This window comes from Hydra vulgaris, chromosome 06, assembly GCF_038396675.1.
Source record: "Hydra vulgaris chromosome 06, alternate assembly HydraT2T_AEP".
Classification (NCBI taxonomy): Eukaryota; Metazoa; Cnidaria; class Hydrozoa; order Anthoathecata; family Hydridae; genus Hydra; species Hydra vulgaris.
The window spans coordinates 32,052,501-32,078,582 of NC_088925.1; the positions used below are offsets into that span (position 1 = coordinate 32,052,501).

The 26,082-nt window shown below is 27.2% G+C and overlaps 2 protein-coding genes across 5 annotated transcripts in view; both read right to left on the bottom strand.

The window, feature by feature from the left end:
* The window catches only part of LOC100203459 (glycerol-3-phosphate dehydrogenase, mitochondrial), a 70,343-nt gene extending 66,397 nt beyond the window's left edge, over positions 1–3,946 (bottom strand). For all 3 annotated transcript variants that reach the window (XM_065799865.1, XM_065799866.1, XM_065799867.1), the window contains exons 1-3: positions 3,822–3,946; positions 3,674–3,750; positions 2,799–2,902 (exon numbers count right to left, since the gene is read on the bottom strand). In XM_065799865.1, coding sequence (XP_065655937.1) covers positions 2,799–2,902; positions 3,674–3,750; positions 3,822–3,914 — 274 coding nt within the window. In that variant the 5' untranslated portion in view covers positions 3,915–3,946. The remainder of the gene's footprint in view (positions 1–2,798; positions 2,903–3,673; positions 3,751–3,821) is intronic.
* Positions 3,947–4,348: 402 nt separating this feature from the next.
* The window catches only part of LOC100205307 (protein-L-isoaspartate(D-aspartate) O-methyltransferase), a 44,614-nt gene continuing 22,880 nt past the window's right edge, over positions 4,349–26,082 (bottom strand). Inside the window, exons 7-9 of one of the 2 annotated variants that reach the window (XM_065799868.1) lie at positions 14,809–14,894; positions 9,603–9,777; positions 4,349–4,533 (exon numbers count right to left, since the gene is read on the bottom strand). In XM_065799868.1, coding sequence (XP_065655940.1) covers positions 9,604–9,777; positions 14,809–14,894 — 260 coding nt within the window. In that variant the 3' untranslated portion in view covers positions 4,349–4,533; position 9,603. Of the gene's footprint in view, positions 4,535–9,585; positions 9,778–14,808; positions 14,895–26,082 lie in introns of both variants that reach the window. The other variant, XM_065799869.1, reaches the window with a different exon arrangement.

Genomic DNA, 26,082 nt, shown 5'->3' on the forward strand with positions numbered 1-26,082 from the left:
GTCGGAAAACAGGAAACAAGGTTTTTTGCAGACCTCAAACACTTTTAGGTTGGAATTTAGGTCAGCATTGCCGGATACCTTAATTCAGAGGTTTGATATATATATATATATATATATATATATATATATATATATATATATATATATATATATATATATATATATATATATATATATATATATATATATATATATATATATATATATATATATATATATATATATATATATATATATATATATATATATATATATATATATATATCGGTGGCCAAAAATTAAAGACCACTCTTTTTTTTTTCAAAATTTATTTTTAACCTTATTATAATTTTATTTTAGAAAAAGGTATCAAAAAAAGAAAAACATTTTTAGAAAGAATTTTATTGTATTTTATATTTATTATAAAAGAGTTTATAATTTTTTTAAAAATAATGTTAAAAAATTAAAAAACTGACTAGTAAAAAATATAAATGGGAAAAAAAATTGGACAAAATTTTAAGACCAGTTTCAAAAATATTTCAAAAAGCAATAAAAAAATAATTTAGAAACGTGTTGTTCCTCCATTTGTTTTCAAGCACTCTTGTACTCGTTCCGGCATTGAATTCATTAAAGTTTTGATTACTTCATCAGGCACATTTTTCAAATGATGAGAGATAGAAGATTTCAAATCTTCCAAATTGTAAAGTTGTTCTTTACCAAGCTTGTGATCAAGCCACGACCATAAATTCCCTATTGGATTCAAGTCTGGACTATTGGCAGGCCATGGAAGCACTTGAATTTTATTAGAATCGAACCAATCGCTAACAACATGCGCTTTATGACACGGCGCATTATCTTGCTGGAAAATAAATCCATCTTGCAACTGCCATAAATCAATGCTAGGAATAAGCGAGTTTTTCAAAATTTCGATGTACCTTTCTTTGTTGAGTCTACCATTGAATAAATGAAAAACGCCAACTCCACAGGCACTTATACAGACCCAAATGCTTATTGAACCACTGACTTGTTTTGTTCGTTTCAAAATGCATGATTCATCGAACCGTTCGCTTGGAAATCTACACAACATTACGCGACCTTTGTCTGTTCTCTGTTGTCTACCTCAACGTTCATTTCATCACTAAAGACCACACGGTTCCACTAATCTGTTGACCAATTTTTATGTAGTTTGCACCACTCTTTCCTGGCAAATTTTTGTTTTTTATTTAAGCGTGGTTTTTTTGCAGCAGCACGCCATAAATAATTTAAATTGTGGAGGACCCTTCCCACAGTTCTAGGGCTTGCTTTCAGACCATTTGACAGTGTCCATTTTGTAGACAAGTCTGTAGATGATGCTTGTCTGTTTTCTTTTATTAATCTCACTAACGAGCGAACATCACGGTCATTTGAAATTTTATTTCGTCCAGTCCTATGACCATCATTAATTGACCGGGTCTCTTTGTATCGTTGAATTATGTTAATAATGCAAGAGTGAGACCTTCCGAGCTTTTCTGCTATTTGTCTCATGCTATAGCCTTCTTCTTTTAATACAAGAGCCGCGTATCTGTCTTTTTCTTCGATCTTTGCACGCATTTTTGCAATATTTTTATATCCTTATTGCAATTCAAAAAATAAATGTTTATTTGATATCGAAACTCAGGTTTCGACATTTTATTTTATAGCCAACGTAATAAGCAATTAAGACAGTTAAAAAAAATAATGGATTATTAGTTTTAATAAGTGCAAATTAAAGATTTAAAAGTGGTCGTTAAATTTTGTCCAATTTATTTAAAGAAGATTTATAAGTACTCATCAGTTTTTTAATAAGTTAAACACTATTTAATTAGAATTAGATTAAAAAAATTATACCATTTTAATCTGTATGTTTTAATTAACAAGGTATTAAAAAAAAAATTTAATATGTCAATTAGAACCTTCTTAATTTTAATTTAAAGATTAAGAAAGCAACTAAAAAATGAGTGGTCTTTAATTTTTGGTCACCGCTGTATATACACACATATATATAGTAAAAACTAAATAATTATAATACTTGATGTATTTTGAACAATAAATAATAATAATAATAATAGTTAAAAAGCAGTAAAAATAAAGTTTATATAAAATGCAAAATATTTATATTTTTATATAAAAATTACTTTGCATTCTGAAACTTTTCGAAACTCAGATCAGCACTTTTTTGTTCATAGAAATTCTTTTTTATTTTAAATATTTCTATTTTTATATTTTTCAACATTTATTTTTTTGTTATCTTTATTTATCTTTTATTTTGTTTTTAAAACGTTTATTTAAATTTCTAATGCTTAATTGCTAAGTAATAAAAAGCCTGCAAAAATCTTGGCACAGAAAACTTAAAAATATGAGATTCTATAGGAAAAACACATTTCACATTCGCAGAAAAGCCATTTAATGATAAGCTATTTGTGAATAAAAGATTTTTTCTTTATTTGCACTATTAACTTAAACTTCAAACTTCTTGAAGCAATTTTAAAATAATCATAACAATAATCTTTGATTAACTTTGAATGAGTTCAATATTAAAGTATAAAATAATTTTTTAAACTTTTCTATACGTTTATTATTTTTTAATAGGTCACATTTTTATATAGACCAATAATCCATTATAATTGTTTAAAATAGTTTAAATTTCAAGTTTAAAAAAGACATAAAATAGTGTTAAAATAAATAGGTGTTTATTTAAAATTACAAAGCGCTTTAAAAAAAAATTCAATCAATAGTTGAATTAAATATTTCCTAATAAATTAACTTAATGTAAGCATATAATCTGTATATAACAAAGAAACCTCTTGTACAAGCATCAAGAGCAACACCACAGCCAGTAGCTCCACCACCAATCACTAATATATCATATTCAGATCCGCTTTTCATTAAAGATAATAGCTCAATTCTAAATAAATAAATACTATAACAGTAGATTACCTTTAAAACAAAAACTCAAAATGGAGAATTAGGTTGTAGGGCAAGGTTGTGTAACATTTTTTGTGTGTTTTAAAAATATGTATTTATAATACATATTTTATGGTTTTTAAATTGCAATATTTTCTTTACAATACTTTCTCTTCCTGAGAATAAGTCCTATGAATTTCTTTATTATTAAAATTGAACTTTATTATTCTAACTATTTCGAAATGGGAAATCATTTTGTAGGAGGTGGTAAAATGAGCATAATCATTTTGTAGGAGGTGGTAAAATGAGCATAATGATATTTTTATTAGGAGGCAATAATAAGTTGGAATAAACAGAACATTAACTTATACAAGGGAGATGACTGAATGTCATCTAGCTACATGTTTTTTAATTACATTTTGATTTTTTAGCTTAGCCTCAGTATTGTTAATATATTCATTACTGTTCAACAACATGGTTTTCATTCTTAAAATTAGTCAAATGTTACTACCTATTTATAAACACTTTAATCAAATTATAACTATTATAAATAATTTTATTTTAATGACTTAAGAACAACTATTACACAATTTATTACTTTTTTAAATTAATTATATAAAAATGATAAACTATAATAAATAATAATATAATAATATTATTATAATAATATTTTAATTTAATAACTTTTTTTATTAAATTTAGATTTTAACAACTATATAACTATATTTTAATAAATGTCTTCTAATCTACATTTTGGAAATAAAAAATTAACCTGGAAGGTAAAGACTTCTTTATGGACAAAGACAAATTTACTGACAACGCCTCTGAAGCAACAGGATTTAGGATTGGCTGAAAAATACAAAAGATAAATTATACTAAGCATGTCATTTGATAACAAAAAGTTAAAAAAAATTAGTTACCTTTTCAGTAATATATTCCTTAAACTTGTATACTAATAAAGCACTGATTCCTAAACCAAACCCCTTTTTAGCAACAAGTAACATATTAACCATTTTATTAGTATTACAGCTAAATGCAAAATACATTAAAATAAACAAGTAAATAATTTTTAATGTAAAATTTTGAAAATCTTTATTTATAAAGTTCAATAAGATAACAATTTAAAATAAATATAAAAATTTAAAACAAATATAAAAATTTAAAATAAATGTAAAAAAAAAAAATCTTCAAAATATGTAAAAGCTACTTTTATATAAATATATATATAAAAAATTTTTTTTTTAAATAAGTAAAAATAACTTTTATAAAATTATAAAAAGATACATCTTCAAAATAAATTTAAATAACTTTTGTAAAATTATAAAAACAATGATCTTTAAAAAAAGTAAAAAAAACTTATATATAAATATAAAATGATAACCTTCAAAAAAAGACAACTTTCATATAAATATAAAAAGATGATAATCTTCAAAATTACTTCACAGTATACATTTTTAACAAATAGTAATTTCTGATAATTAAAAAAAATTTACAAAATCAAGTTGAAAAAAATTGACAAATTCAACAAGTTAGTTTCTATTAGTATTCTTTTAAGAAGACAACGATTTAAGTCTTTTAAGAAGGCAGCCAAGGTCAGTGAGTTTCAAAGATGTTAGAAAGAAGCATTGAACCTCTATAAATATAATACAAGAATATATTTTTTTGACTTGTAACAAATGAACATGAAGAAGCATACATAACTGTATTAACATAGCATAACTAAATGGAGTTTTTAATTAAATCCAAATCTTTATGTTTGTCGAGTCGAACAATTCACAATTTCGATATTAATTTTTCAGACTTAACGCATAAAACATTATGGGATAACTGAAGGCGCAAACAAATCAAAACATAATTTTTAAACTATGTAAACAAATAAGTAAATAATTAAGTAAAGAAAATAAGTAAAGAAATAAGTAAGTAAAGTTATGAAATAAGTAAAGAAAATAAGCAAATAAGTAAAAAAAAACAAAGTTAACAAATTGTATTATACATGGGTGATCAATGCAACAATGATAGGAAATATTCATATACATTATCAAAGACTATATTAACAGTTTTAATATACAATCTGAAGACCATATTAACAGTTTTAATAATAGTTTGCAATTAAAATTTTGGAGGTCATTAATTCAAAAGTTTTAGTGAAAAAAAAACTTTTTAAGTCATTTTTGAATTTGTCTTCAGTTGCCAATCTGTTTAATCAAAAATTTTTAAATTGGATTTTTAAATTTGATGAGCTACTGATATTTATCCCTACCTTCATTAAATAATTAAATCGATAATGTGTTAAAAGAACAAAAATCTTCATTAAAACCACTCAAGAAAAAAAAGTTTGTAGCTAAGACTTCATGATCAAAATGAATACACTCAGCCTATGGATATATTAAGAAAAATATGAAAAACTAAATTATTATTCAATAATCCTGAAAAATTGTTGAGTTAAAAAAACATGAAAATGTTATTATGAGGGAAAACTTTCACAACCTTTTATATTAAGCAAAAATAAAAAAAAGTCTGTGCAAAAATAACAATTGTTATTCAAGCTCTAACATTTTAAAATTTATGTGCATTTTGTTTTGTGCATGTTTTTTGTTAGTAACATTGACACATTGAAATTTGTTGTAATTATTTTCTTTTTCTCAAGTTTCTTAGTCAATAATTCTGGCAAAACTTTGAAAAATTTCAAAAACTTTTAATAATAAGTTTTTTCACAATTTTGATCACAATTTACTGCGAGTGAGGAAAGCATTAGTTTCAATTTCTAAAGATGTTGTAGGTCAGCAGTTCTCAACCTTTACATTGCCGCGACCCTTTTAATACAACCCCTATGATATAGCGACCCCAACTGTAAAATTATTTACGCTCATAGGCCTAAGTAACTGTACTTTTGCTATTGTTATAATATAAAATTATATATCGCAATATAAATTTCCGCATATACAGGAATTATTTTCATTATGAAAAACTGAACATAGCTAAAGTTTTATGTTTAATCACAAAACAATATGTAATACAATAACATCATGTTTTACATATTAGTATAGAGACAAAAATCCCCATATTTTGATAGTCTTAGGTGACCCCTGGCAAATCTCCATTCGACCTACAGGTTGAGAACAAACTGTTGTAGGTGGTAATAGTTTTATTACAATTTCTTTTACTAACACCCAATTTGAAATTTCACAAGAATGGGGAATCCAGTCACCTGATTTTATTTTCAATTTTTAAAAACTTCTGGATTTGATTTGTTCAGTTTTTCTTGTACAGTTTTTTTTGATAAATACTCCTTGCTTGCAGAAACTCTTTTAATTTTACAAATTGTAATTCTATATTTAGCCAATAAATGATTTATTTTTCTTATCATTGGAGAAAGTATTCTGTCTTGTAATGCTTGTTGTATGTTTTTTTTTGTACCTACATTATCCCAAAATGCATTGCAACTCATACAATTTTGCAATTTATACTCAAAAATAATGATACAAATGTGTCTGTTATGTGGTCTTATTCATCAAGGTTCGTGTTTCATATTTATAAAGTTGAGAGAGGGTTGTAACAACAATTAAAGTAGCCTCCGTGACTGTAGTGGCCTTCTTGGCCTTGGGGAGGTGAATTAAGATAAAATTAAAAAAAAAAAATGCTTCAATCTTTCCAGACTAAAGCATTAAAAATTGATATAACTGTTTTTATGCACTCCAAATGACTCATATATCATTATAAAATTGGTTCGTGAGAAAATTAAAACTGAATTGACTAAAGAAATTTCTGTGGAAAGAAATATTATTACAAAAAATAAACACTTACAGGGACACTAGCATTATCGGAGACATTTTAGTGTAGCCGTTAATTTTTTGTCCTCATAAGCATTATTTTTTTTTGTAAAAAAATGTCCCCGCAAGCAACTTTTATAGAGAACGAAAAGTACATACATCAACTATCAAATAGCCTGACTCGCAACAGAGTGCTGCTACATTGACTGGGGATTTGGTTTGTGTAAGCATCAAGTTCAGGCTTGGGTTAGGGTTATGGCAAGGTTTAAATATGGTTATATTACTGTAATTAATCGTTTTTGTAAATAGATGAAAATAAAAATGAAATATAATACATAATAAATAAAAATGACAAAATTCAATATAAAAAAAATACTTTCATAATAAAATAATAAATTTAAATATGTATAAACAATAATAGAAATAAAATAAAAATTAAAAAATATATATAAATATGATAAAATAGTATAAAAAAAGTAAAACAAAACAACAAAACAGGAACAGAAAAAACATGTCCCTGTAAGCGCCGACTAGGAGTGTGTGTGTATATATACATATATATATATATATATATATATATATATATATATATATATATATATATATATATATATACATAAATACAGGCCTTGTTAAGAAGTATTACGCAGCTCGCATTTTGCTTGCGAAAAGGTGATTTGCCTATGTGTTCAGCAGTTTTGCGTTACGCAAAAACTTTCATCTTTTAGAATATTTAAATTATCTTTTGATATCGTTTATGTGACGTTTATTCAGAAGAAATAAAGTCGTAAGTAAAAGCATTTAACCGCAATTGTAAACTAATAGATTTTTTTTTAAAAAAACAGTTTGTTTAATAATTTTTTTGTTGTTGCTAAAAATTAGTTAAAGTAAATAAAGTGTTTTAAGTTTTATCTTAAGGAAATAAATATATAAATTCCTTTTAAATATATAAACTATTTTTTGTCATAATAGTTTAAAAAATGCACAATTTATTTTGATGAAAATATTTTATTAATAAGATATTTTATTTTAAGTTTATTGTCAATTCAATAACGTAAAGTTTTAATGACGTTTGTTTAATTTATGAAAATAAACTATGATCACAAATATGTTATTGGTAACTGATAAAACTCTTTATAGTTTAAAAACACTATTAAAAAGAGTTTGAAAAATAAATAAGAAAAAATTTATTAACAGTTAATAAAATAACCAAAAACCAATTGTAAAATTATAGGAAAATAAATATTATGTTACGTTTTATAAAAAAAATATTTTTTTCAAAATAAAATTTAGTTCATATTTGAAAAAAATGATAAAAATGATTTTTCAAATAAGAACTAAGATTTTATTTGTAACTTTTGTTCTAGTGAGAAAAAAAAACTGTCTGTATGATTTTTAACATGTTAATAAAATAACTTTAATTACAATGCGGTACTTGAAAAGACGCTAGTGATGCAATATAACTTCTAACGATGCAAAATATATTTGGTGAGTTGAGTTACTTTGAAATGCGTTACGCAGCGAAATCTTGTAACAAGGCCTGTATATATATATATATATATATATATATATATATATATATATATATATATATATATATATATATATATATATATATATATATATATATATGTATATATATATATATATATATATATATATATATATATATATATATATATATATATATATATATATATATATATATATATGTATATATATATATATATGAATATATATATATATATATATCTTTTAAAATCATATTCTTGTTATAAGATATTTATATTTGTTAAATTTAATTAAAACGGCTGCGTAAAAACTTTTTGTTTTAAATATATTTCGATGTAATTATATATTTACACATTATACGTTTATAAGCATAAGTTTATACGCAGCCGTTTTAATCAAATTTAACAAATATATCAAATTTAACAAATTTAACATATATATATATATATATATATATATATATATACATATACATATGTATTTATATATATATATATATATATATATATATATATATATATATATATATATATATATATATATATATATATATATATATATATATATATATATATAATATATTAATAACTGCTTAGAACAGGCAGTTTATCTTAAATATCTCTTTGTTCTTTGTATGGAATGTTGCTGTCATATTTTAACTAATTCTTCTAATGATGCCTTACCCTTTTAAACAAGGTTCTAAAATGCAATTACATTCAATAATGAACAATAAATAGAGTTAATTTAACTTACAAAGATATAATTTAAAGTTTAATTACAAAGATATTGATTAATTCAAAGATAATAAATATGGCTAATTACACTCAACAATTTTTATTTTATTTATTTTATTTCATTTTATTATTTTCCTTATTACACAACTTATTTTATTTAATACAAAACTTGAGGTTAAAAAATTTTATTCAACTTTGATTTGATATCATACTTTTTTTTCTTACTTTTAGTTCCATTGACTTACATTGAGAAAAACTTCAGGTGTTAAAAAAGTTATTGAAAAGACTTATTATCAAAGCAACATAAAATTGTATTCAACATATTTCAACATAGGGTTGTTCAGTATTCTTTCTCAAACTAAGGATATTAACTCCTTTTCTATCCTTAAAATAACTTTTTCGAACTTTAAAATTAACTACCTCAAAAATACTTGTCTTGGATAGCAATCTGGTAACTTTGTTACCACTCTGAGAAAATTTATACTTTGTTTTATATTTTACTATATTTAGAAATAATCATAAACAAAGTGGAATGCATAGAAAAAATTTTACATCAATTTTTTAGGAATTGTAAAAGAATATTTTTGAACTTAAATTCTTTTTTTCTATGAGTCAGTCAAATTGTTTCTTTCTATGAGTATTGCTTATATATTCAAACAACTACATACATTTAAAAAGTTAAGTATCTATGATTTCAACTGGTGAAACTTGTCTGTTAATGGAACATAGATAACACCCATAAGTTTTGTTTCCTTAATACTACCATCAGATAGTTTGTCACACTGCAAAAGAATTTGATTGCCTCCCTCAGGTCCTACGGGTATAATAAGCCGACCGCCAATCTTTAGTTGATTTAACAGCTAATAAAAAAAAATTGATTATAATAAATTGATTATAAATAAATTCTTACAATTTAAAAAAATTAAATACAACTTCTTATGATTTTATTTCTTATTTTTCATGAGATATAATCTTCAACCATATAAACTGATAGACACACCTTACCGTAAATTAATATTTACAAAATTTCGAAGCCGACATCTTTTAGCCCGTGACGTCATGTTTGGGCATTCAACAATTTATAATATCGGTTTTGGGCAAAAATAGCTTGATGTATTTAGCCCTTTTAAAGTTTTAATATTTCTTATGTATATTATTTTGTTTAAGTTTTAACTTTCAAATAGAATATAGGTATCTAAAGATCATGGTTTTACCTTGTTCTGCATATAATTGCACTCAAAGATATACAAAAGGGGTTTCTTTTCATGGGTAAGTAGTTACAAATCGTTCTTTACTAAGATCCTACGTTATATTTCGAATTAAAATAATATATTATTTTAATATACCTATTTAATATTTTTATTGTTGTTGGTTGTTTTCCGAAAGATCTAGAATTGAGGAGAAAATGGATACAAGCTATGCGGAAGGATGGTTTTACTCCTAGTAAACAGTCTAAACTTTGTGGTAGACATTTCACAAGTGACTGTTATGAAGGAAGTCCGTGGAGTTCACAAAAGAAACTAAAAAACGATGCAATTCCTTCTATATTTGATTTCCCAATACATTTAAGAAAAAGTTCTTATTCTAGAAAACCACCAAATAACAGACAAAGTATTATTTCAAATAATATCACCAATGATTCAATACAGTAAGTCTAATTTAACTAATCCTTTTGCAATGGCATATATTGATTTAAAATTTTTAAGTTTACTTTTTGTAACATAATACCTATATATTTTTAGGAACAATAACGTTGACAGATATATCATTGATTTTAACAATAATATCACCAATGATTCAATACAGTAAGTCAAATGTAATTACTTTACAATAGCATACTTTACAATTAATTTTACAATGGCATATATTGATTTAAATGTTTGAGTTTACTTTTTGTGACATATAACACCTTAACATTAATGATGAAAATTGTCAAATCAATCCTAAAACCAATGGTAAACGGTATATTTTGATGAAAATGGTCTGATAACACCAGAAAACAGTAAAAAGTTTTTAAAATTAACTATAAGTAAACTTGCTGCTAAACAAAAGACAATTAAAATGCTTCAGCAATCCATGTGTCATCTAATAAAAGGATTAAAGACTTGCATTCATTTGTCATCTTAAATCAAAAAGTATGATTTCTGAAGAAATATCAACAACACTTATGATATGATACAAATTTTTATTATGAGTAGTTGTTAAACGAAATTTATGTTTGTGACCTTTTTTTTCATTTTTTTATTTAATTATTTTAAATATTTGTTACTTATTTAAGTTATACCTTTGGGATTATTTTGTTTTAGTCAAACTACTGTTGAAATATGGTTTTAATTTAATAAGTTTTTATGATTAAAAATTTACAACATTAATCATTAGATAACAGTTAGGAAAAAATTTAGTTCATTACAATTACGGTAGGAATAGCAATGAGTTAATTATTGTATTTGTCATAACAGTAATAACTGTAGTTATGATTGTAATGCTATTGTGATAGTTTAGTGTATGACTCTTCTTTTAATTTTAACTATTTTTACAAGTGTGTGTGTTTGGGTTGTTGTGTATCATTTACTCAAAATCTGTTTGGCTTTTTACTATACTATCATCTTGATATCCCAATCAATAATACCCCATTTTACTTGATTGGGTTATCAAGTATAAATATAATATTGTAACTAATAATATATCAATTTATTTAAACTATTTAATTACAGGGAACTATGTTGAGTCTACAAAACAGTTATTTTGTCGGATTTTATAAGGAAAAGTTAAAAAGCATTACTCACTAGAGTTATGAAGCTTTGCTTTAACATTAAACTTTTATTCTGCTAAAGCATATAGTTATGTTAGGATAACATTTCATAATGCACTTCCTCATCCAAGAACTATACAAAAATGGTATGAAAGTGTTGACTGTTCCCCTGGACTTAGTAAAGAAGCTTTAGTTACTCTTCATAGCAATGGAAAAGAAGCTCAGAAAATTGGTCAACGTGTTGTGTGTTCATTGATTCTAGATGAGCCATTAGAAAAAAATTAAATGGACAGCCATAAATTTTTTTGGTACATTGATTTTGGTGCTGATATTAATAATGATAGTTTACCCGAAGCAAAAGAAGCTTTAATTTTTATTGTAAACTGTGTTAATGGATGTTGAAAACTTCCTGTTGCACATTTTTTAATTGATGGTTTTAGGTGGTTGTGAAAAAGCAAATATTGTTAAACATCTACAGTTTATTTATGAAAGTGATGCATAAATTATATTGCTTACATTTGATTTTGATGATTGACGCTTCAAATATTAGTATGGCAAATTTTTTAGGATCCAATATCTCTATTGAAAACATGAAGACTTGGTTTCCTCACACTGTATCAAATCATCCAATACACATTTTACCTGATCCTCCACACATGTTAAAGCTCATACGAAATGCACTAGCAAGTAGACCAGCAATTTATGATACTAATGGAAATCCTATAGAGTGGTCATACTTGCAGAAATTAGTAGATATACAGAATAGTGAAGGTCTGCACCTTGCTACAAAAATTAGAAACTAACACATTGACTGGGTTCAGGAAAAAATGAAAGTAAAAATTGCAGCTCAGACTTTAAGTTTAAGTGAGGCAAAAGCATTAAAGTACTTAAGACAAACAAACCACCCTTTAAATTTTAAGAATAGTGAACCAACTGAAACTTTTGTTACTAACATTAATGTCGCGTTTGATATTTTAGATAGTTGGAATTTACTAGCAAAAAATTTGAAGTGTGGCATACAAAATTGGAACAAAAAAAAAATATTTTATTTAATTTTGAAAATAATTGAATATCTGAAAAGCCTTAGGGGATTACCAGATGGACAATTTATGTATACAACAGGAAAAAAAAAGGGTTTTCTTGGCATGATTATTAGTCTGAATTCTTTGAAGTCCTTTTATGAAGAAAATGTTATTAGCAATGAACTGATATTAAAATATGTTTTAGCATATAAATTGTCCCAATCTTGAAGTTTTTTTTAGTGCTATTCGTAGTTGTGGTGGTTATAATAACAACCCAACAGCTCACCTATTTAAAAGTGCGTATAAACGTTTTTTGATTCATTGTGAAGTGACTGGTTTTCAAAAAGCAAATTGCTTAGATCAAACACCGATATCAACTTTAACTGTAAGTACTAACCAAAAGTCTCAAATTGTACCATCCGGAATACAATGCTTAGATAATTTTAGAGGTGATATTGATATTTTTGAAAGTCAGTCTCAGTTAAATGATCATGCTTATTATAAGCTTTCAAAATTTGAAATGCTATCATTTTAAATTGTTGATGTTGTAAGCTATATTGCTGGGTTTGTAGCTCGGCAAGTTAAACAAGTTGTAAAATGTAATCCATGTATTTGTGCCTTAACTTCGGATGAAGATACTTCTACACTTATGACTCTGAAACAAAATAACTTAAATCCAAAGACTGACCTTATAAACGCATCACCTGATGTTTTTTATTTATGCAAGTTGGCTGAAACAGAATTCAGAATATTAGAGCAAACAGATAGTTTAAATAAAAGAAACATAATAGAAATATTAGTGATCAAATGTTTGCTTAATATGCACAGATCTTTTTTTAGTTGTTTGCATGATCATATGTTTGATGAAGACCCTCAAGGTAATTATATAATATCTTTAGTCAAAATTATTTTTGCTAAATATTTAAAGATACGATTGCACCACAGCTGACTTGATCAACGATTTACGACATAATAAACATATACTTTTATTTTCGAATCAATAAGAAGTTATTTTGTATATTAATGTAATGTATAATAAAACATAAAATTGTATTAACTGTTATGTTTTTTATTCTAAGAAATCTAAGAATGCATTAAAAGTTGATACAAATAATAAAATAATAAATTTCATATAATTTTAAAAAATAATGTTTACTTCAAAATTTTACATTTAACGTTTTTTTTAAACATTACTTTGTTTCTATTGTGTTTTCTTTTGCCCAAACGTGACATCACGTGCTAAAAGATGTTGGTTTCAAAATATTTAACTTACGGCGTGTCTATCAGTTTATATGGTCGAAGGATATAATCTTAAAAATCATAAGTTATTAACAGTGTCATCATTAATAGTTGACAACAATATTAACGTTCTGAATGCATTGAACCATTTATTGTTATCATTCATAACTCAGTTTTAAAAAACATATCATAATAAAATATCATCATTTTTACAGAAAGAAAATGTTGTGTTACAAATAACCTAACAATGTCACATGGCGTTATTTAATACAACATTTATTTCTCAAGGTATAAAACCAATTAGATTATCATGATTTCAACATAAAAACATTAGGATTGTGCCTTAAAATCTTTTAATAATGTAACCTGGGGGATATTCTTAACTCTGCATTTATGAAACATAATTTCAAAAAATCATTCCAGCATTTGTAAATGAAGTAATGTCAAAAACTTCACTCAAATAGATTAAAATCAAATAAAAACAAAAACAAAATCTTTTTAAAACAAATCTAATGTTTTAGTATAGTTTGAAAAAAAAATTCTGTGAATAATGATAAGTATGAGAATATGGTTCCTGGTTGACTTAATTGATATCAAGTTATACCAAGTTGGTGATTAAACTTTGTATCAATTTTAGTTGATTGACTTAATTGATATCAAGTTTAGCTTGTAAGAAATATTTTTTCTAAAATTAACTTCAAGAAAAAACGTTTTTATTGATGTGTAAAATCATTTAATGAATGACAAAATTAAAAAATCTACCTTATAAAGATAAAAATAAAATTTACTAATTATTCACTATACTTAATAATACAATATCTTTGCAAAACATTTAGATAAAACTAAGAAAAAACATGTTTAAAAAAAAATAAACATACTGGTAGAGGAAGTTCTGGAGCAGCAGCACCAACATGTATTGCATCATAAGGTCCACCTTCTTGATAACCAAACCGACCATCTCCAGCTTTAAAGATACAAAAACTACAAATTTTTGTTAAATAAACTGAAGGAAAAAAAACAACAACCAGGCTTTAAAATTTTATAAAATTTTCCAGTGTAGTGATGTCACTAAAATATTAGTGGAGTAACTAAAAATGTTAGTAGTGTTATTAAAATAATAGTGGTATCACTAAAATATTAGTGGTGTCTAATGGTAATGGTAAGGAAAGGGCAAATGTTTTTGACTTTTTAAAGCATTTAACCAAAGTCTGGCATGCTGGTTTTCATAAACTTCATATGGTTTATTTGAGAAAGATTGCATCATTTTTTTCTAAAAGCAGTATTAAGCTGTCCTTCATAGACAACAATCTTTATTTCCAGTGAAAACTGGGATATCACAAGGTAAAAATCTTGGTCCTGTTTTGTTCCTTATCCTATAATATTTTAAAATTGTATTAAACACTGCTGCTCCTACTGCTGCTACTGTTACTCATTTGTGCGTATATACACAGCCATTACACTCAAGTTAATGGCAAGAAAGAGTCGCAGCACTATTTATAAGAAAATGTGAACGAGTGTGTATGCAAAAATCTAACTTATGTAAACTTCAAATTGTGTAATGTTAAAACATATATCAAGTTTTAAAGCTTTTGCTTTTACTTTCAAATTGCAGCAACCTTGATTTTAATTTGAATATTTGCCATTTTATAAATCTCTTGTTTATTAAATAGTGTTAAAAATTTATTTGAACAATATGTCTTAGTGGCCAAACTGGTTAGCTCGCAGTAATCTAAAGTGAAATGCTATGGTTCAAATCTGTGTGCTTTCAATTTTATTTTTTTTAAACTTTTTTCAATTAAAAAAAAAAAAAAAACATTTTTTAAAATTCTTATTAAAGTGGTTTGCTCGCTGCGCTTACAAAGTATGCAAGGGTTCAAATCCTGTCTCTTGCACATCAATTTTTTTTTAATTTTTTCCAATTTTTTAAAATATAAAATAAAAGATTTTTAAAGTTCTATTGATGTTTTATACATAACATATATAAAGATATTATATACAAAAGAGAGAGAGTTTTTGAAAAAGCTTAAAATTTCAGTAAACATCGAAATAGAGATAGAAATTTTTTGCACATATGATAGAGATACTTAAGTTATTATTGTATTAGGTAATTAGTTAAGTCTGCCCGTTTATCACACAATTAGGAGTCAATTTTTTTTTATTATAGGAAAAAAGATTTTATATTCAAACTTTTATTTTCTTCAAAATTAATTAACGGGACAAGGATCCTAATAATCTGCAGATGGTCTGGAAAACAATTTTGTTGGAAAACTTAATGGAAACTTAAAAAAGAAAAAAATTTATAAGTCTATGACCGCTTTTTTTAAACAAAAGTTTACAATTTTTCAATAAGAAGTTATAAAGTACTGAACATTAATTGTTAACTCAAAGCAAAGATTTGACAGATTTTTATTTTCTACCACTTACTAAGAATTATTGAAATGAAATGACTATATATAGAATAAGCATAGAAATGATGGGTGTGGAATAAATTTACTATGACCCGTATTATATGGGTCATGGTAAGTTCATTATTTTACATATCTTAAAGTGTAATTCGAAATGTTTTTTAAATTTGTAACTATAATTGATTTTAAATTGGTAATTACAGTTGATTATAATTAATTAACACACTTTAAATTTTCTAAATATGATATGGAATACCCGCTTCACTAATATCTGAACTGTTTAAAAATAACGGTTCACTCAATGACTAACGAAGCATTTTAAACTTTTTAAAGTTAATTATGTTATAAAATATTTTTTAATGAATAACTTTAAAAGTTAGACAATATGTATAGCTTTTCTACCGCTTACTAAAAAATATTGAAGGAATAAGTATAGAAATGGTCTGTATAGACTTATCAAAACCTGTATTTTATTGGTCCAGACAGCTAGTAATTTAAATAAGAGATAAAATTTTCAAGTTAAAATAAATTTTTTGCAGAAGTCTTTATAATTGTTGTTAGGTTTAATAGTCATTGTTTACTGGTTCATTGTTATTGTTTATTGAAAAAAATATTGACGCAAGGAATAAGTAAAAAAATGGTCAGTGCAGAATAGACTTACCAAGGCCTGTATTTTAAACGCCAGGACAGCTAGTCTATATAATTAAATTCTTAATAATCTTTAAAGTGGCTGATGACATAATTATAGTCATGCTCATTACATGGAAGCTTTCAATATAAGCTGGTCTGTTGCACACCTATGAGGTAATATGGGATGAATTATCACATATTACACCCCATTTTTAAATTATATAATTCATTTTGATACATGGAACTTATCAGAAGTCAATACATTTTATTTGGTTAAACTGTAACATTCAAAGTGGGATAGTTATCTATTGTTTTGTTTTTTTTGACTATCGGAGTTTTTGCGACTGGTCCGTAAGTAAGATGACAAAAATGGTTGTGTTGATGGTTATCTTCCTTTAATTAGTAAAGACTCCAATAGTCATATGCTTGGCCTGGGCATTTACATTCATAAGAATTCACCCATTTGTCATGAAACTAGGTTTGAATCCACAAATTATTATTACATGTGCTTTTGTTTAGCACTATTTCACTTTATTGCCTTTCTCTTTGTTCTATATCACTCTCCTTCATCTCAAGAGTGCACTCTTTTTGATGTTATTTCTGATCATATTGACCAAGCCCTCTCTCTTTATCCATCAGCCAATATTGTTGTTGTCAGTGACTTTAATGCTTGCCACACTGAATGGCTTGGCTCTAGTGTCAGTGACTCTGCAGGCATTAAAGCCCACAACTTTTACCTTTCTCAATCCCTAACTCAAGTAGTCAACTTTCCAACTCGCTTTCCAGACAACCCAAATCATTTACCTTCTCTACACAACTTATGTCTTCTTTCTAATCCAAGTCAGTGCTCAGTTTCTCCACATTTAACCTTAGGTGCTTTTGATCACAGTTTGATCTCTCTAAAACTAATATCTCATTCTTCTTCATCACCTGAATCCCCCTATTATCGTACCTCTTACAGCTACCTTAAAGCTGACTGGGACTCTTTCCGTGATTTTCTTCGTGATGGCCCTTGGGTAGAAATCTTTTATCTTCCTGTTGGCAAATGTGCTTCTTACATAACTTCGTGGATTCAGGCTGGCATTGAATCTTTGTTCCCTCTCCACAATTCCAGGTCAAGCCTCACTCTCCTCCAAGGTTTTCCTCACATTGTGCTGCTGCGATTGTTAATCGAAATCGTTACTTCCATATCTATCAGCAAAACAATTCTCCAGAAAACAGAGGTCTGTTTATCAATGCTAGAAACCATTATAAAAAGGTTTTGTCTAATGCAAAAGCCAGCTATTCTCAGGTCATGAAATCTTGTATCTCATCTCAAAAATTAGGCTCTCGTGACTTCTGGAGAATTTTTAATAGTATTAATAATAAGGGCAAATCTATATTTCCACCTCTCTTGTATGGTTCAGACTTTGTCACCTCACCGAAAGACAAAGCCGAATTGTTTGCTAAAAACTTTTCATCAATATCATTTCTTGATTCTGCTAGTTGTGTTCTACCTGATATTGCCAACAAACAGGTGGATCCATTGCTTGACATTTGTATCACTCCAGCTTCTGTATCTAAAATGATTTTCTGCTTAGACTCTTCTACAGCTTGTGGCTCGGACAATATACCTGTTATTGTCTTGCAGAAGCGTCCCGGAGCTGTTGTCTATGCTCTCAAAACTATTCAACAAATGCTTATTAGAGTCTTGTCTTCCAGTCTGCTGGTAAGCAGCATCCATTATCCCTATTTTCAAAAATTCTGGAGAGCAATCTGATTCGTCTAACTATCGTCCCATTAGTCTTCTTCATATCATAAGCAAGGTTTTTGAATCTTTAATTAACAAACACTTAATTTCTCATCTTGAATCTAATAACTTACTTTCTGACCATCAATATGGATTTCGATCTTCTTGTTCTACAGCTGATTTGCTAACAGTAATAACCGATAGGTTTTATCGTGCATTAGATAAAGGTGGAGAGGTTAAGGCCATCGCTCTTGACGTTTCAAAAGCTTTTGATAAAGTTTGGCACGCTGGTCTTCTCCATAAGCTTTCCTCTTATGGTGTATTTAAAAAATCTTTAAGATTATTGAACCCTTTCTTTCCAATCATAGTATAAAAGTTGTCCTCAATGGACAGCTTATTCTTATTCTGTAACTTCAGGGGTTCTTCAAGGTTCTATCCTTGGCCCTATACTCTTTTTAATTTACATCAACGATCTTCCAGATATTCTCACATCTAAGGTGGTATTGTTTGCTGATGATACTACCATTTATTCTTGTCATGATAAGAAGCCTACACTCTCTGATTGCTTGGAGGGGGCATTTGAGCTTGAAAAGGATCTCACTTCTGCTACAGCTTGGGGCTCACAGTGGCTGGTGAATACAGATAAGACTCAATTTTTTTCAGTCAATCGTTATCGCAATAACTTTGATCTTCATAAATTTATGAACAGTCATTTACTCGATGAGTTATCCACTCTTCATCTTTTAGGATTAACTCTTACTTCTGATCTTTCTGGGAAACCATATATCAAATCTGTTGCAAAATTAGCATCTGCCAAGGTTGCATCTCTTTATTAGGCTCGACAATTTCTTACTTCTATTCTCTATCTTTATAAATCTATTCTCTATCTTTATAAATCTCAAATCCGTCCTTGTATGGAATACTGTTGCCATATCTGGGGCGGATCTTCTAATGATGCCCTTTCTCTTTTAGACAAGGTGCAAAAATGCATTGTAAACATAGTTGGACCTGCTCTTGCAGCCAACCTCCAACCATTATCACATCGTTGTAATGTTGCTTCTCTTTCTCTTTTCTACAAATACTATAATGGGCACTGCTCTAAAAAGCTAGGGTCTCTTGTGCCATCTACTAAAATTCATTCTCGTGTTACTTATCATTCAATTAAATTTCATTCTTTTTCTGTGACTGTTCCTAAGTGCTTTAAAAACTCTTATTCGTCTAGTTTTTTACTCGAACATCAGTTCTTTGGAATTCGCTTCCTTCATCTTGTTTTCCTGATTCATATAATTTGTAATCCTTTAAGTCATCCGTCAATTATTATCTTGCTCTACAATATTCGTCTTTTTCCTTCTAGTAACTTCCAACTTTAATTAGTGGTTGTTTGCAGCCTTGTTGGAAGAGAAAATGTTTAAAAAGAAAAAAAATTCTATCATGTTTAAAAAAAAAAAAATTCTATCAGGTTACAATATTTACTTTAATGAGAAAAAGGAATTTTTTCTCATTAAAGTAAATATTTCAACCTGATAGAATTATTCTGATTATATCTATTATAACCTGATATTTATTAGTAACAAAAACTTTTTCTTTAACCTGATATCTATTCTAGAATTCTAAGAACAACTTAAGAGCAATAAATAACTTATGAGAAAAGACAAGCTGGTGAATCTTAGCAGAAATCAAAAACGTTTATTTTTTTTCAAAAGACAAGCCAGTGGATCTTTGCAGAAATCAAAAACGTATATTTTTTTTCAAAAGACAAGCCGGTGAATCTTTGCAGAAATCAAAAACGTATATTTTTTTTCAAAAGTGGGTGTGAATAAAATTTTTAACAGAAGAATTATTTTTTCTTATTCTCAAAAAGGCTGAAAATGAAAAACGAAACCTTGTAAAAATTGAATAATTGCAACTGAGGCAAAGAAAAGGTCATTTATTTCAGTACAAGAGCTGAAAGAATATTTAGATTTACCAATTGGTCAGGATGTTAACCAGGAATAAACTTGATACAGCGTTTTGACGAAATTGGGAATTTGTAAAAAAATTTCTCAATGCTAACCCCCTTCCCCTCCCATGATAATAAAATGTGTTTAATATATCATTGCCACTTTCATTTTAAGGGAATTCTTTTGAATATATATTTCTTTTTCAATGGTGGGCATTAAATGGCGATTTTTAAAGTAATATAGCAATTTATGTTCAATGAAAATCTCTGCAGAAGAATGCCAATCATCTACTTAATTATTTGAATTCTGCTTGACGTCCTTTATGGATGAACCCTTACACCATCGTGTAGTAAATTGAATAAAAAAAAAGGTTTGAAAATAGTAAACATGAACTCATAAATTTCATATTTCACATTTATTGCAAGTTCATTTTTTTAGTTAATATTAATTTTCTTTAGACACAAATCGAATAGCAAAATAAAGTTACAATTACAAAATCTTAGCAAAAAACAACAACTAACGTCTTTAATTACAAAAAAAATATTAATCGCAAGCGCTTGCACGCTATCGTGGCATCGAAGAATAGCAAAAATTATTTTTTCATTCATAGTCAAAAAAATGTTATTATGACTATGGTTCATTCGAACATTTAAATTTGTTTTTACATTTTAAATTCAAGCAAGCAGTGACTCCAGTTTTCTTGTTTTAAAAATTTCTAGTACCAGTTTGTTGTAATAAAAAAAACATTCTTGTTATTAAACTTATTTAATTTACGTTTTAATTAAAAGCAAGCAGTAAAGTAAAGAAACCTATTTTCCTCATTTAATAAATATCTAGTAACAGTTTGTTATAATCATAAAACATTTTTTGTATTAAACTTATATTTCAGAGGTGGTCTTTTAAAGAAAATAGTTGAGAAAAGATAGTAGATAAGTAAAAAATGATTTTAGTCAATGTGATCACGTAATTCAGTTGATGTAAAATACCAAACAAAAAAAGATAAAAGACTTACCGCTAAATCCGTAATTGATCAAAATTTTAAAAATAACTAACGTAGGTGGCTTCTCAATATTTGTGCTGACAAAGCACATGTACTACTTGAAGAAGAGTTTGCAGTAAGACTTAATTCGTTATTTACCTTTTCAGCCAAAAAGTGAAAAACTTTTAAAGAAATAACATTATCGGGTGTCAAACCAAACAAGTTTGTTATTTTTTTAGATTGTACTCTATTTCTTGCTAATTTTTTAATATAATATTTGTTGTTGTTGGAATGCATTGCAGAAAATGATTTTCAAATTTTGAAAAATGAATTTTACAAGCAAGTTGCCAAGAAAATCCCTAAAATCACTGGAAAAACCTCAATTCTCAAGAAGTTTTTTCCAATAGACATTTTCCATGATGTAGTTGTACCAATAACGGCGTTTTTACTATACATTTTGTCTACCTTTTAAAGTTATGAATAAAAAAATAATTTATACATAATTAAATACGGGTGTTGTAAATAATATTTAGAATACTTGGAATATGTTGATTAATTACAATCAGTATAAAAACTTAAAAAGCATTTGGAAATACACTTAAAAATATGTGGATTAATGAACTTATCATGATGCATATAACACAGGTCAAGGTAAGTTTCAATACTTATTCATTATATATTTTATTTCAATTATTTTTGAGACTTGAAGAGAACCACGAGAATGAATTTTAGTAAATGGCACAAGAGACGCTTTTTAGAGCAGTGGCTATTATTGTATTAATAGAAAAGATAAAGAGAAGCAACATTACAACAATGTGATAATGGTCAGAGGTTGGCTGCAAGAGCATGTCCAACCACCACGCATATACAATGTGTTTTTGCATTTTGTCTGTAAGAAAAAGGACATCATTTAAAGATCCGCCACAGATATGGCAACAGTATTCCATACAAGGACAGATTTGAGATTTATAGAGATCAAGAATAGAATCCTGAGAAAGAAAGTGGCAAGCAAGATAAAGAGATGCAACCTTAGCAGATGCTAATTTTACAAGGGATTTTATACATGGTTTCCAAAAAATATTGAAAGTAAGAGTTAATCCTAGAAGATGAAGGTAGATAACTCATCGAATACATTATCGCTCATAAATATTGGAAGATCTAGATTATTGCGATAATGATTAGCTGAAAAAATTGAGCTTTATCAGAGTTAAAGTTCACCAGCCACTGAGAGCCCCATACTGTAGCTGATGTGAGATCCTTTTCAAGCTCAAATGCCCCCTCCAAATAATTAGAGAGTGTTGGCTTTTTATCAAAACAAAAATAAATAGTAGTCATCAGCGAATAATATCACCTTAGATGTAAGAATTTCTGGGAGATTGTTAATGTAAATTAAAAAAGTATAGGGCCAAACATAGAACTTTGAGGAACCCCTAAAGTAACAGGATATAAAGAAGAGTGCTGTCCATCAAGGACAACTTTTACACTACCATTAGTAAGAAAAAATTCAATAATCTTAAAGATGTTACCTGATACACCATAAGAAGAGAGTTAATGGAGAAGAACAGCTTGCCAAACTTTATCAAAGGCTTTGAAATGCTGAAAGGGATAGCCTTAGTCTCTCTGCATCCATCTAACGCACCATAAAACCTATCAGTTAATACTGTTAACAAATTAGCAGTAGAATGAGAAGATCCAAATTCATATTGATGATCAGAAAGTAAGTTATTAGATTCAAGATAAGAGATTAAGTGTTAATTAAAGATTTAAAAACCTTGCTTATGATAGGAAGAAGACTAATGGGATGGTAATTAGACAAATTACCATCCCATTAGTCTTCATCTTCTTTAATAAATCAGATCGCTCTCCAGAATTTTTGAAAATAGGGATAACAGATGCCACTTTCCAGCAGGCTGGAAGCCAAGACTCTGATAAGCACTTGTTGAATAATTTTGAAAGTATAGACGATAGTTCCGAAGAACACTTCTGCAAGTCTATAACAGGTGTGTTGTCCGGACCACAAGCTATAGAGGTATCTAATCAGGAAATCACTTTAGATACAGAAGCTGGAGTGATACAAAGCTCAGTCAATAGATTAACCTGTTTGTCAACTATATCAGGTAGAACATGACTAGCGGAAACAAGAGATACATATGAGAAGTTCAAGCAATTCAGCTTTGCCTTTAGGTGAGGCGACAAAATCTGAACCATACAAGAGAGGTGAAATAACAGACTTACCCTTGTTATAGATACTGTTGAACCTTCTCCATAATTCACGAGAGCATATTCTTTTAGATGAAATATGAGATTTTGTGACCTGAAAATAGCGAGCTTTGGCATTAGACAAAACCTTTTTACAATGGTTTCTAGCAGTAGTAAACAGATGCCTGCTTTCTGGAGAATTATTTTGGTGATAGATATGGAAGTAATGGTTTCAATTAGAAATTGTAGCAGCACAATGTGTAAAAAGCACATTTGTCAGCAAGAAGACAAAAAGATTTCTACCCAATGTACATTTATATAAATACATTTATTTTGTGATGTCTTGCTTTGAACTCATTTGTTCATGTTAAATCTACTATTTCATCTGGTAACGAGCTCCATTTGTTTGCAATTCTTTTGTAAAAGAATTTTTTGATCACAGTTTTTTATTAGTTCTTTAACAAAATATCCATGATAACAGTTGAGTAAAGAAAAGATGACTCAACATTGATTTTGATGAAGCATTTTGAACATTTATTTTATACATTATAGTTTATTTTATACATTATAATTTATTTTATACATTAACCCTTTTCATTCATTTCATTCAGTAAAGTGATGCAGCAGTAGAGTGCACATAAGAGTTCAACATAGTTCCAACTCAACTACATTTCTAGTAGCACTGGGAGTTAAACTCAGGTTAATGATAAATTTTTAACTATTAAACCTGTTATTTTGTATTAAAAGTACATAAAATCAATTTCTCCATAAATCTGTTCCTTATTTATTAATGAATTAGAGTAAAAGTGGGTCAAACTGATCACCAAACAATAAAAATCAAGTAACTTAATTATTTTTAAAAATTTTTAAACTATTTTTTTTAAATAAGATAAAAAATACCAACAAGCACATTATTTATTATTTTTTTTTTCTTTAATTGTATTTGAAAATATGAAAACCGATCAATATAAAATACATTTAATAAATTTAACATTTTATATATGTAAATGTATATATTTTTATATATTTTTTATATAAAAAAGGTTTACATTTTTTACAACAAAAAAAAATTTGGAATATTAGTTTTGCCTCGATTTTTATATGAGACTGATTTTTTTCTTGAAAAAAACTCTTTAGTTCATTTTCCATTTCGATTTTCATTCTCTCATGTAGTGCTCTGTGCTTGTCGAACCTCGAAGCTGCTGTTGCTGGTTCAGAAGATAATGCTAAAAACTTTATTGTTCGCAATGGCGTTGAAGACGTCGGTTGATTAAACGTTTTGGAGATAGCTAATGCCTGTTGATTGATTTTGTTTTTGTTAAGTGGAAATAGTCCAGTATATTCAAAACCAGCAATAGCGTGCAAACGTGTAAAACACTTACCGCTCTCATACACCTGTTTGAGCAAATAGGCCTGATTGATATGTATGAAGAAGGTAACCGCATACGAAGTCCATGACATTATTTCGTGTTAAACCATAATCCCAATCACATAGGAACTTAAACGCATGCACCATAATTTACTCTGTTTGCTGTGAGAGTACGGTTGTTGATCCTGATCCCTTGAAGCTAGCATTGTTGTTGTTCTTGCGACCTATTAGAGTTGCCATATTTGAATGCAGCTTTTCTGATTGAAGTATTTTTTTCTTTTATATCATTTAACTTTTCTATATCTTCTTCATTGTATTACTTTTTACTTGTTGTCATCTTCAAAGTGAATAATTAATAAATACCATTGAGTCATTTTTGTAAAATAACTTTACATAGGAAGAACCCGGAACTAACACATGAGAAAATCCAATAATTTAATTCACCAAGGTACCTAATTTAAAAGTTTACATACTACTTAATAAAGGAATTTAAAGTAAATATGTGAATGATCGGTTTTACCAGAAAAAATTTAATATTAATTTTTGTTACTTTTTTGTCTAATTTTTAACTATAAAACGAAAAAAAATTATGTAATCGGTATTAAAATTAAATTTTCTACAAGATAGAGGTAAAATTATTTTTAAACGAATTTTGGTTCCCGAAATATTACGATAGCAAATAAAAGAAAACAGCAAATTTTTACAACTCTCTTTTAAACTTTTATAAAAATAAAATGACTGAAAAATGAATTGGATTTTATTTTGACACATTTGAATAGAGGAGATGATTCTCTTTCTTCTGGTGTTTTTATTTTTTAAATATTCCTATCAGTCCCAGTTTTATTTAAATTTTTCAATCAGTGATCGAAAAAATAGAATGATCGGTTTGACCCGCTTTTAC